General features: G+C 34.3%; 1 protein-coding gene and 1 pseudogene across 1 annotated transcript; both read left to right on the forward strand.

The window, feature by feature from the left end:
• The first annotated feature begins 237 nt into the window (after positions 1 to 237).
• Positions 238 to 2,790, forward strand: LOC108339478 (ABC transporter C family member 13-like; annotated as a pseudogene).
• A 3,434-nt stretch (positions 2,791 to 6,224) lies between these two features.
• Positions 6,225 to 10,713, forward strand: LOC108339480 (uracil-DNA glycosylase, mitochondrial). Its single transcript, XM_017576606.2, has 7 exons — positions 6,225 to 6,501; positions 6,577 to 6,794; positions 7,458 to 7,616; positions 8,440 to 8,470; positions 8,579 to 8,714; positions 9,011 to 9,094; positions 10,296 to 10,713. The coding sequence occupies exons 1-7, from the start codon at positions 6,300 to 6,302 to the stop codon at positions 10,360 to 10,362; spliced, it is 897 nt and encodes a 298-aa protein (XP_017432095.1). The 5' UTR covers positions 6,225 to 6,299; the 3' UTR covers positions 10,363 to 10,713.
• The last annotated feature ends 2,174 nt before the right edge of the window (positions 10,714 to 12,887 follow it).

The raw sequence follows: 12,887 nt of genomic DNA on the forward strand, positions 1-12,887 counted from the left end.
GAAATGCAGTGACGGAGAAGATGAAGCTGGCTTAGGAGCGAGCTCTTGGTTTCGTTTCTGGCAAAAAAAAATCAAGAATCTAGCGGCGGTGCGGCAGTGCCTTGGAGGAATACGTGATTCTTGTGGCACAGGCACGAGAGTGACGGAGGAGCAATTTCTTGATTACTTCTTCGGGGGATTACAAGAAGGGATGAGAATCTCATCAGGCCCCATGATCCGCGCGATCTTTTAAGCGCGATGGAGAGGGCGCGCGACTTGGAACAGGCGGGGCTCTGTCCGCGGGTGAATAATGGTGGAACGGCGCAAAAAAGAGGACAATCGTGGGGGCGATAGCCGGCCAGTAATGGGAAGTTGTTTTTTTCTTTGGTCTTCTGCATGCATTAGTTGCTTGTCATATGTACTGTGAAAATTTATACTAGCAATGCGAGATAGTGCAACTAATTAACTATAATACAATGATCATTTTTACCAGGACTTTTTCTTTACCAAATTCACTGAACATATAACCTTGTATCAGAAGACTTCCTACACAGAGATAGTGTCAAGTTTGTGGCTTTCCTTGCGTCTTCAGGTATGTCTTTTGATTCGAGTATATTTATTAACACTTTAAAATGAGAAAATACAGCAATTCACCTAAAACATTTTACACTTTATAAGATTTACACGTGCAACAATACAGTACATCCAAAGCTTAAATTTGAATTTGTATTAAATCTGGAGTATTGGTTGTTGCTAATAATTACTTGCTTCCAGCAATTAGGTGCATTTATCATCTCTTTCATAGCTGTGATGGCTGTTGTTGGATCTCGTGGCAGTCTGCCCATCAACTTTGGTACCCCAGGATTGGTTTGTTTGCTATCCTTTAATTAAATCTTTGATTTGATCAACAAATTTATATCAAAGTTGAACATGTAACTTTTTTTCCACGGGTAGAATTGGCCCTCTCATATGCAGCTCCAATTGTGTCCTTATTGGAGAGTTTTTTGTCAAGCTTCACGAAACAGAAAAGGAAATGGTTTCAATTGAAAGAACTCTTCAAGTATGAACAAGACTTATTTCCCTTTATTGAAACGTCTTTAGACATATATACGCTGACGCCTAATATCCGTTTAATGTTTAATAGTACATGGACATTCCTCAAGAAGAACAAACTGGAGGCCTATACTTGAATCAAGATTGGCCAAATCAAGGATTTATCGAATTCCAGTGTGTTACTTTGAAATATTTACCATCTTTGCCAGCTGCACTCTGCAATCTTAGTTTTAGAATTGCTGGAGGGACACAAGTCAGTAAACTACTTTTGAATTTGTACTGAAGTTTTCTTAGGTTTAACACCCATTATGTTTAATACTAATTAGACGACGTGTATTCAGGTTGGAATAATTGGAAGAACAGGAGCTGGAAAGTCCAGTGTGTTAAATGCTCTTTTCTGTCTTATTCCAATATGTACAGGCTCTATCTCAATTGATGGCGTGGATATTAAAAATATTTCTGTCAGAGAACTACGTACACATTTCGCCATTGTTCGTCAGAGTCCATTTTTGTTCGAAGGATCATTAAAGGTACTTTATTTGGATTTTTTTTACTTAATAGTTCTGACGCAAACTCCGATTTAGCTCCTTCTCAATGACAATGTTCTTGCATTCTTTTCAAGAAGAAACTGCATTAGCATTTGTTCTGACTGCACTTACATTTCATCTCTACTTATGCCCTGTATTCTCAATATTCTAGGGATAACCTACATCCTTTCAAAATGAATGATGACTTAAAAATTTGGAATGCATTGGAAAAGTGCCATGTGAAAGAAGAAGTAGAAGCAGCTGGAGGGCTGGACCTTCTTGTAAAGGAAGGAGGGATGTCATTTTCAGTTGGCCAGCGGCAACTTCTTTGCCTCGCCCGTGCACTTTTGAAATCTTCCAAGGTAAGAATGATGATTTAAGGATTTTTTGTCTTTTTTATTGATGATAGTATCTTCTTACGAGGCAAGTTTCCTATAGTCTGTTGTATATTGTTGGATATCTTGCAACCAAATTATAAAAAATAAACGAATACAAATTTTATCTTAAAAATTGATTTAAATTGAATTAGAATTCAATTTCATTTTTCAATATAGTATTATGGTCTATCTTACTAAGTTTTGCTAGTTGTAAGAATCAACTACATGATTCACTCCGGGTAAGTAAAGCAGAAGTCGTCGGTCCACTTACACATTGCAATTTATTCATAAATGTAACCAATGTGGAATCTTCAATAGATACTACATAGAACAAAAGCTTCTGGATGTTGGTATGTCAACAAAATATCACACACCACTTCCAAATCTGATCATTAGGTAATTGAGAGGTTCCTTTTGCCCTTTTAGGTTCTCTATTTGAATGAATGGACAGCCAATGTAGACATTCAAACTGTTTCACTGCTGCAAATTACCATATCCGGTGAATGCAAAGGAATGACAGTTCTCACAATTACTCACCGGATTTCAACTGTTTTAAATATGGACAACATTCTGATTCTTGACCATGGGAAACTCGTATGCTTTATTTTCTTTCACTTTTCACTTGTCCGAGTTGGAACTAGCTAAAGGTCATTATTTGTATATTTAGTGGTCAGATGTTTATTTTCTTCAGCTTTCCTGTCGTTCGCGCAGGCTGAACAGGGTAACCCACAGGTTCTTCTGAAAGATGCACCTTCATATTTTCTAGTTTTGTTAGAGCTTCAGCAATGTAGCAATGTGTAATTGTGGAAGGCCATCTTTTAACATGACATCAGCAGACTACTCGCAGCGCAGATGATTGTCTATAGTAAGAGTGTTATTAGGCGTTTTCGATCCGTTCTGTGATGATCTGCCTGCTTTAAAATACTAAATCCAAACTTTCTTCTATGTTTTCAGCCAACGCCGCACAAGTTTTTCCTAGATCAATGCAACTGCAAAACGTGGTTGCCGTTTCATCCAAGTTATGGATTTTTTTATCCATGTTAGAAGAACAAATTTTAGCTAACAGGTGACATGAGAACTTTCAATTGCTAACTTAAGCTCCTTTATTTCATAGCTAATAATATGCTTCTGTTCCAATTTATAAAAGACAAATTAACTTCACACTTTTAGCTAACAAGTAGATATTTTTTTAATTATAACAAATTCTGCTTTCATTCTAAATTATCCCTGCATTAATGTCTCACAAATATATTTCGTAATAAATATAGGGCACATAAATAATTTAACAACGACTTAGCTCGAAAATAGGTTAATTTTTTTTTATTATAAATGGAATTAGATGTGATGTTATGTAAAATGTATGACTACATGACCTTGTTTGGACATCGTTTAAGCGTGGCATTTTATTTTAATGGTTTAGAAACACATTATAGGTGGATTAGGGTGGGGATATAGAGATATTTGTAACCTAATAATTAAATGGTTACATATATCATTGAATATAGTTTTATATTTAGTCTAAGAGCTATTCTTATTGGTCATTAATTAAAGTCGTTAATTTTGTACTATATTGACTTCATAATGAATTTTCAAATACTTCATTGTGTTGATACCGAATTCTAATAAAGAACATTAATTTAGTAAATTTAATTCTATTTTTTTTGAGTCATTAATGAATTGGAATATAAAAGACTTTGTTCACAATGGAAACTTAATCATACCCAATGATTTTTTAATCTTAATTGGATAGTCCATAATACCATACTGGGTCATCTCTCAAACTAATATTGGGTCACGTGGCAATGATAGTGTGATAGGACATCGACAAAGTCATAAGTCATTGCATTAGTCTCAATTTGGTCCCTTTATTCTTATTTTATCTCAATTTAGTTTCGATTTGGTTGGTTTGGTTTGGTTTAGTGTGATTCAGTTTGGTTCGATTCAACTAAGCATAACTCAGCTCAACTCAGCTTATTTGGTTTGGTTTGGTTGGACTTGATTTAGTTTTATTCACTTTAGTTGGGCTCAACTTGATTCAGTTTGGTTTGGTTAAGTTCGTTCGATTCGACTCGACTTGATTTGGTTTGACTTGGCTCCTCTCGGTTCAATTTGGTAAGGTTCAGTTCGGTTTGTTCGATTTGGTTTTGATAAACTCGACTCAGTTTTGTTTCATTCAATTTGATTTAACTTGGTTCAGTTCGACTTGGTTTGGCTCGGTTCGGGTTTGGTTGGGATGTGTTTGGTTAAGTTCAAGTCGATTCGTGTCAAATCAGGATAGTTCGATTCATTTTGATTCGGTTTTGGTCAGGTTGAGCCCGGTGGGGTTGGGAGTAGGGGTGGGGTGGGGTTAGGTTGGGTTGGGGGTTGGGGTGGGGTTGGGTTGGGTTGGGGGTTGGGTTGGGTGGTGAGGGGTTGAGTTGGGTTGGGTGGTGAGGGGTTGAGTTGGGTTGGGTTGGGTTCGACTGGGTTGGGTTGGGTTCGATTCGGTCCGGTTCAGTTTGGTTGGGATCTGTTGGGTTGGGTTGGGTTCGGTTCGGTTTTGATTTGTTCGATTCGGTTGCGTTCGATTAGGTTGGGTTGGGTTAGATTGGGTTCGGTTATGTTTTGTTCAGTTTGGTTGGATTCGGCTGGTTTCGGTTCAGTTCGGTTGGGTTGGGTTGGGTTTGGTTCGGTTCGGTTCGGTTCAGTTATGTTCTATACAGTTGGGTTGGGTTCGGTTGGGTTGAGTTGGGTTGGGTTTGGTTGGGTTAGGATCGGTTCAGTTCGTTTGGGTTCTTTTGGGTTGGCTTGGGTTGACTTGGGTTCGGTTGGGTTCGGTTGGGTTCGGTTCGATTTGGTTCTGTTCTGTTCGGTTCGGTTGGGTTCGTTTGGGTTCGGTTGGGTTGGGTTGGGTTCGATTATGTTCTGTTCGATTTGGTTGGATTCGGTTGGTTTCGATTCAGTTGGGTTGGGTTGAGTTGTGTTGGTATGGGTTCGGTTGGGTTGGGTTGGGTTACGTTGGGTTCGGTTCGATTGGGTTGGGTTGGTTTCGGTTGGGTTGGGTTCGTATTGGTTGGGTTGGTGTTGGTTGGGTTGGGTTGGTGTTGGTTGGGTTGGGTTGGGTTGGGTTGGTTTGCGTTCGGTTGGGATGGGTTCGATTGGGTTGGGTTGGTTTGGGTGGGGTTCGATTTGGTTAGGATGGGGTGGGGTGGGTTGGTTGGGTTGGGTTCGGTTGGGTTGGGTTCGGTTGGGTTGGGTTCGTTTGGGTGGGGTTGGGTTGGGTTCGGTTTGGTTTGACTCTGATTGGTTGGGATCTGTTGGGTTCGGTTTCGTTAGGTTGGGTTGTTTTGCGTTCAGTTCTGTTCTGTTCGGTTTGGTTGGATTCGGTTGGGTTGGGTTATATTTTGTTTGATTGAGTTGTGTTGGTTTGGGTTCTATTTTGTTCGATTGAGTTGGGTTGGGTTGGGTTGGGATTGGTTGGGATGGGTTCGGTTGGGGTGGGTTGAGTTCGGTTGGGTTCAGTTTGGTAAGGTTCAGTACGGTTCGGTTCGGTTGGGTTCGATTCGGTTGGGTTTGATTGGGTTGGATTGGGTTTGATTGGGTTGGGTTGAGTTCAGTTCGATAAGGTTTAGTTTGATTCGGTTGGGTTGGATTGGGTTCAGTTCGATATGGTTCGGTTTGGTTCGATTGGGTTTGGTTTGGTTCGGTTGGGTTGGGTTCGATTCGGTTGGACTGGACTGGGTTGGGTTGGATTTGGTTGGGTTTGATTGGGTTCGTTTGGGTTGGGTTGGGTTCGGTTCGGTTATGTTCAGTTGGGTTGTTTAGGTTGGGATGGTTTGGGTTATATTTTGGTCGATTGAGTTGGGTTGGGTTTGGTTTGGTTCGATTGGGTTGGGTTGGGTTTGGTTCAATTAGGTTGGGTTCCGTTTGATTGGGTTGGGTCAGTTCGATTGAGTTGGGTTCGGTTCGGTTGGATTCAATTGGGTTCAGTTCAGTATGATTTGATTCAGCTCAGTTGAATTCAGTTCGGTTCGATTAAGTTTGGTTCGATCAAGTCAAATTCGATCTTGTTGGATCCGATTTGGTTTGGTTCGATCAAGTCGAGTTCGATCTTATTGGATCCGATTTGGTTAGGTTTAATAGGATCGGGTCGATTTAGTTCATAGCCAAACATGTAGCTAATATATATATATATATATATATATGTATATATATATATATATATATATATATATATATATATATATATATATATATATATATATATATATATATATATATATATATATATAATACATAAGTATTTTAAGGCATTCATATAAATAGTACGAAAAAGAACAAAAACACAACTCATTCGCTTCCCGCCATTGAGAAGAGGAACGAAATGGCTTCCAGAACCCTAACGGACTTTTTCCAACCCGCTTCGAAGCGCTTGAAGCCCTCGCTCCCCCAATCCTGCAAATCCGGTGACGCCAACGCCTCCACCCTCTCTGTTGACCAGAACTTGCGCGTGGAATACAACAAGCTCCTCGCCAAGTCCAAACGGAATCTCAAACTCTGCGTCGAGAGGGTCTCCAAGACCAAAGGTAACTTCTCTCGTTTTGGAAATGCACTCCCGTTTGTGATGGTTTAAAACGCAGCGTTTTTGTGATGGTTCGTAGGTCTAAGTGGCGTGAAGCTGGAGGAGTTGCTGGTGGAGGAAACATGGTTGGACGCTATCCCTGGTGAACTTCAGAAACCTTATGCACTGACTCTCTCGAAGTTCGTGGAAAGTGAGATTTCAAGCCACGATGACGTCGTATACCCTCCCACGCACTTGATTTTCAACGCCCTTAATTCTACCCCTTTTCATAGAGTCAAAGCTGTCATCCTTGGCCAGGTTCTTCCATTTTTGTGTGGTTTTCTTTCATTATATGTCGCGTTTGATGTTGTTTCGACAAATTTGTTGGTATTCTCCAGAAAAGAAAACCAAAATTAAAAACACAATACTTTTTCCATAAATTTAAAATAAAGTTATACACATATTTGGATTTTTTTTTCTTCAGTTTCAATAATTTTTAAGTAAAATATTTTTACAAAATATGTTTGAGTTTTGGGCTGAAATTTAGTAAGAAACTATAAAAAAAGTTCTTTATTTATTTATTACTGCATCCAAGCAAAACGAATTATAATTCAATGTTTGTTATAATTGATTATGAAAATAGTGTAATTTTCGTCTATGTTCCAAGTGCTTCCTTAGCTTAAGTAGAAGCTCCCTAACGAGTTATTACAGTGCGGCATGGCCGCAATTGTTGTCAAGTTACCTGTACTTTTTCTCAGATTCCTGCAGTTTCAAAAACATGACAAAACTGCGCTTGCATCCTCAACTGCAATATCAAACTTGATCTTTAAATGCTGAAGCGCATAAATTGATTTTAAACTAATAGAAGAAGTTAGATTTGTTTTTTTTTTCTCTCTTTTAAGTAATTTTGTTGAACTTTATCCAAGGAGCCCAGATTGTCTCTCTTTTAGTGATTTGTGGGTTTTTTTATTTAATGTTTAGGACCCTTATCATGGACCTGGTCAAGCAATGGGGCTCTCATTCTCAGTTCCTGAGGGAATTAAAGTCCCTTCCAGTTTGGTGAATATATTCAAGGAGCTTCACCAAGACCTTGGTTGCACCATTCCACCCCATGGAAATCTTCAAAAATGGGCTGTGCAGGTACGTTCTCCTGCATGCATCTGAGTTATGTGAGGGATTTGTCTTTTTTCAAACATTGCAATGGTACTTTCAAGTGGATCGATTTCAATTTTATCCACTTCGTATTTACATCCATGCACTGAACCTATTGTATTTCTTGCTAGTGTCTGCCTAACTAGTACTCCCTGTATAGTTTTTTAAAAGAATAGTGATCGATGTATATTCATTATTTATGGATGAATGCTTGATAACTATTATCAAATGTAAAGTACATAGTAATTGTCATGCGTGATGAAGCTTAGCCTTTCTCGTCTTTTGATAGTTCTTTCTGCGTTAGGTCATCTCCAATGATATGTTTAGTGTGGGTAAGAACAAAATTGTGAGGTATAATGGATCAAATTTTTCGTATAACTTGACATCAGTATATGTACTTCGGTTTTTTTTATAGAAATTCTCGCATCTAAATTTTCTAAGAGCTAAAATCCATAAATTGATTTTAACTAATGGGAGAAGTTTGTTTCATTTTATCTCTTTATTTCTTCTATAATAAGAACTTTTACAAAACTTTATCCAAATTAAGGCAGTATATTTAATGGATAAGGCCTCTTAAACGTTTCCTTCAAATGTTTTGTATGATTTGAAGATAAACTATATGTCAATAAATAAAGTCCCGCCTTAAAAAGGGTGCCCGTTAAATACAAATATGGATTGTTGTAGAAGTTTGACGAGTTTGTGCTATGAAAGCCAAGTTATATGAGTGTAGTTATATTAACATAATGTGTGACTACGTTCTGTGAGAGTAGTTTTTGAAATACTATATCTGATCATTTGAACTTTATTTCAGGGTGTTCTCTTGCTCAATGCTGTTCTCACAGGTTAGACCTTTAGTTTTTGTTGACTTCTAATCAAGTATGTCGATGACTTATTATTTTATCCTTGTATTGTAGTGGTGTGTCTTACTAGTATTGAACTTTTGATTTCAGTCAGGAAGCATCAAGCAAATTCTCATGCCAAAAAAGGCTGGGAACAATTTACTGATGCTGTTATCAAGACAATCTCACAGAAGAGGGAGGGAGTTGTGTTTTTGTTGTGGGGAAATTCTGCTCGGGAGAAATCCAGGTACTACAACTGTGTAACACTATAGCAAGTCTTTGGAACAAACCAGCAAAGAGTGAGCAGGGCTTTCAATAGTTTCCTTGACAAATTTTCCAAATTCTGCATAAAAAACTAGATATCGGAGTAAATTTTTATTTTTGAGATATGGATGATCAAGTTGCTGCAACTGTGCATTTATTAACTGCTGGCTGCTTTTTGGAATTTGTTTTCTTAAACTAAATTGGATGCTTTTCTTTCCTTGCCTGGAAAATAAATTCGGTGAAAACTAGTTGATGAACTTGTGATTGTCATATTCTCAGGTTAATCGATGCAACAAAGCATCACGTTCTTACAGCTGCACATCCTTCTGGTTTGTCTGCAAGTAGAGGCTTCTTTGGCTGCAGGTAACGTTGTTATGCAGTATAATTTAAACTTGGAAAATAAATTTTAGTACCTGTACTTTTGGAGAAACTTGGTTATGCATAAAAAGGACTAATTCATCAATTACCAAAGTTATAGGATTAAAGCCAAGTTTAACAGAAACTGTAGGGATTAAGAACCCATTTTTCCACTGATTCATTGTTGATATCACTGTGAGTGATAATATGTTCAAACTTCTAATTGTTTTGCATTGTTTGTATAATATATTAACCAGACGTTCATGACCGTTATTTATGTTTATGTAAAAGAGCTAATAAATAGGCTAACGGCTAGTGTAAATAACTTCTGATTTGGAAGGAATATGTGCAACAATACTTGATAACTTCTTACATTTATAAAAATTAATTGTTTCGAAATACTTCCTTTTGGAGTCTGCGACATTAAAAAAAGCGAATATTTATATTGTATTTGGAGTAGGGATTTCAATAATTCACGAATTGAAATAGATTATAATTGAATTACTTGCAAGTTATTCTTTTCATTTTTTATATATTTTGTTTTTATGGAGTGATTAAAATATCTTACATTTCAATTTTCTTGTTTCTATAAAGTAATTGGATTTCTCTTTCAAGGTAAAATTCTATATCAAAAATATTTATTTTAAAATGAAAATTTTAAAAATTGAAAAAAAAAAGTCAAATTTAGATATTCAAATAATATTTAACAATTTATTTATTTTTTCAATGTGTGTAAAGATGGAGGGGTTGGTTGTGGAATTCCAATTTACTCCTTTTTAAGTAAAATTCAAATTTTATTGTTTTCATTATTCAAAATACCTTATAAAATTTCCTACTTTTAAATTTTCTTTCAATTTTCTCGTTCAAATAACTCAATTTACTTTAAAAAAAAATTCTCCAAATAAATGAGTTACTCTTTTAAATTACTTCATTCAAACACACTATTAGGGTATACTTGGTCAGGTATATTAGAAAACATAAAAGTCTGGAATACATTGTCATTTTCTTTCATTTGCATTTTTATCTAGAATTGCACTCCTCACATACTCAACCAAGCTCACTATTAGCATTGTAAAATCAATGCAGGATTTAGCTTAGATCTTGAGATGCAATTGATATTTGAAAAAAAAACGACTGATAAATTTTCCTTCATCGACATAAACAATTTATTTATTTCATTTCATTTGGTTTAATTTTATCTGAGCAGGCACTTCTCTCGCACTAACCAACTTCTGGAGCAAATGGGTAGTCATCCCATAGATTGGCAACTATAATTTTTTAGGGAGTGTTTGAAGGGTATTTTGAAGCCTGCTGTCGTAAGTTTGTGCTGCTTCTGAAGTCAACTTCCCTTAATGTACATACGATTCTGTCGATTGCAAACCTACCTACAAATATGCTTTTTGTCGATAGTTTGCCTCTGCAGTACCTTCCCTTCAACATTCTGATGTTATGACCGTAGTTTAGTATTTTGGCTTAACTAGGTTTCTGTCGGATACTAAATTTATTTCGTGTATTATCTATGCGATGTCTTAGTATTGACGAAAACATGTTATGGTGGTGGTGTTTCTCAGAAGGAACAGCTATACATATATATATATATATATATAGACACTAGTTTGGTCGTAGTTTGAGATCTTAGCAGCTATACATGAGGAATGCCATTTTCTTTTTTCAAATAAAGATCATTCAATATTATGCTTGTGTTTGCGGGAGACGAGTTTTAAACTTAGATCTAGATCGGTTTTGTTTTCTAAATAAAAGCAATTTTTTATTGATATTTGTTATATTTGAGTTTAATTATTCATTTGGTAGTGTGGGATTTATTTTTTTGTTACACTTCAATTTTGAATTTTTTTCTAGAGTAGATCATTAGGAAATTCTTTTCCCAAACTAAATTCTTTTATTGTTCAAGAACAATTTTTTGTTATGAAATACTAAATTTTCATTATGTTTTTTATCTTAGATGTCAAAATTAAAAATAAGTTAAAAACTTATTTATATATAATTTTTTTTGAATAATTTATTAAATAAGTTCATAAAAGCTTTTAAAACATTAAATAATTAAAAGAAAATGTTTTTAGGATTGCATTTAGATGGAAGTAATTTTTAAATTTATAAAAATGACTTATTTGAATATTTTTTTAAAATTATTTTACTTTTAAGTTTAAACAAACTCTGTATATATTACATTTTCAACTTTACAAAATAATGAAATTATGTTTAAAATATTATTATAATTAAAAAATTATTTTAAATAGTTTTTATAAAACAAATATTTATATAATCTCTAAAAATAATAATTTTCATTATTAGAAACGAGTATAAATTAATTTTCGTTTTTAAAAATCTGTAAAAAATAATTATTACATTAATTGTTATAAAAATTACCTTTTTATTAGATAATAAAAAACTGTCATTATACAATAAAATTTTTAAACTATAATTTTTTTAAAATATTCAACATTAAAAAAATGTTTGAAGTGAAGAAAAATTATATATTAATAAAACATAATGTGAAATTCAAAAATTACTATAGAGATTTAGAGATTGTAAAAAATAAATAAAAAAAATAACTGAAATATATTAAAAAGAAACTAATTTATTTTTAACAGATCAATCTTATCCTAATCACATCCCAACTCATTTTGAATAGAGTTTTAAGAATTTAATTTAATTTAATTATACCAGTTTTACATTTATTATGTGAAAACATGCAAACAATTGTAATATAAGACAATAAATAATTTGAACTCACTTAGCAGAGTTAAAACTCCTGTATCCCCCATATCAGGTTTTCCTTTTTGGATTTCTAACTTCCTATTATTCGACCAATCATTTTCTGATTAATCCTTTTCCTCTTTTGATTTAGCATAATGATATTCATTAATGAAAATATAAATGCTGGATTCAATTACAGTTCATAAACGATTAAGACATAGCAATCAGTTTTTCATATTGTTTGTATGTATCCTTTTGGAACACTTCCTTATTACCACATGGTCCCTCACCCTAATATTTTTGCATTACGGTCCCTACTGCACTTCTGTTCATCTCGATAAAATAACAAAGTGGAGTTAGAACCACGTGTGTTTGATATTATCGCCCAAGTATCCCAAAGCCAAAAAGATGACAGGGTAATATTTTTAAGAATATTCTTTAAAAAGTTTTAAAAAATATAATTATTTAATAAGTTTAGCTTTTGAAATACAATTGAATTCAATATTTTATTTTATTTTTATATTTTTAAAAGCAACTCTCACTAAATTATTTTACATGTTATTTATAATCCCCTGTTTGTTCTAAACAACATTAGATAGATGCTTTTATGTTTCCCATACCCTAATTAGCTTCCCAAGTACAATTAAGACAGCCGAAATAAACATATTTCATTGAAGTTTTATCCATACTCCCGTTTTAATTATTATTTTGAAAAAACCTTGTTAAATATATTTCTTGATCTAGGTAAAAAGAAAAAAAACTTAAACAACTAATATAAAAAATATATAAAAAATACAACTCTTGCTAATCTTTTATATTTTTATAGGATTATTGCGCCTATTAGAATAAGTTTTTTAATTAAGACTCATTGGGAGAAGAATGATAAATGTTTGAAACTTTGTTTTCATCTTTATAAGGTTATATCATTGGTTGATATATTTGAAATATTGTTTTTTTAATCTCGAAACTTTGTCATGATTGTGGTGTAAAATTATTAAGTGTATTGAAACAATTCCAAATTAAAATATAAACAGAATGAAAGTTCATTTTTTAATAAAGAGTTAAAAATTAGAAAAATAGT

The sequence above is a fragment of the Vigna angularis genome, chromosome 5 (genome assembly GCF_016808095.1).
Source record: "Vigna angularis cultivar LongXiaoDou No.4 chromosome 5, ASM1680809v1, whole genome shotgun sequence".
Lineage (NCBI taxonomy): Eukaryota > Viridiplantae > Streptophyta > Magnoliopsida > Fabales > Fabaceae > Vigna > Vigna angularis.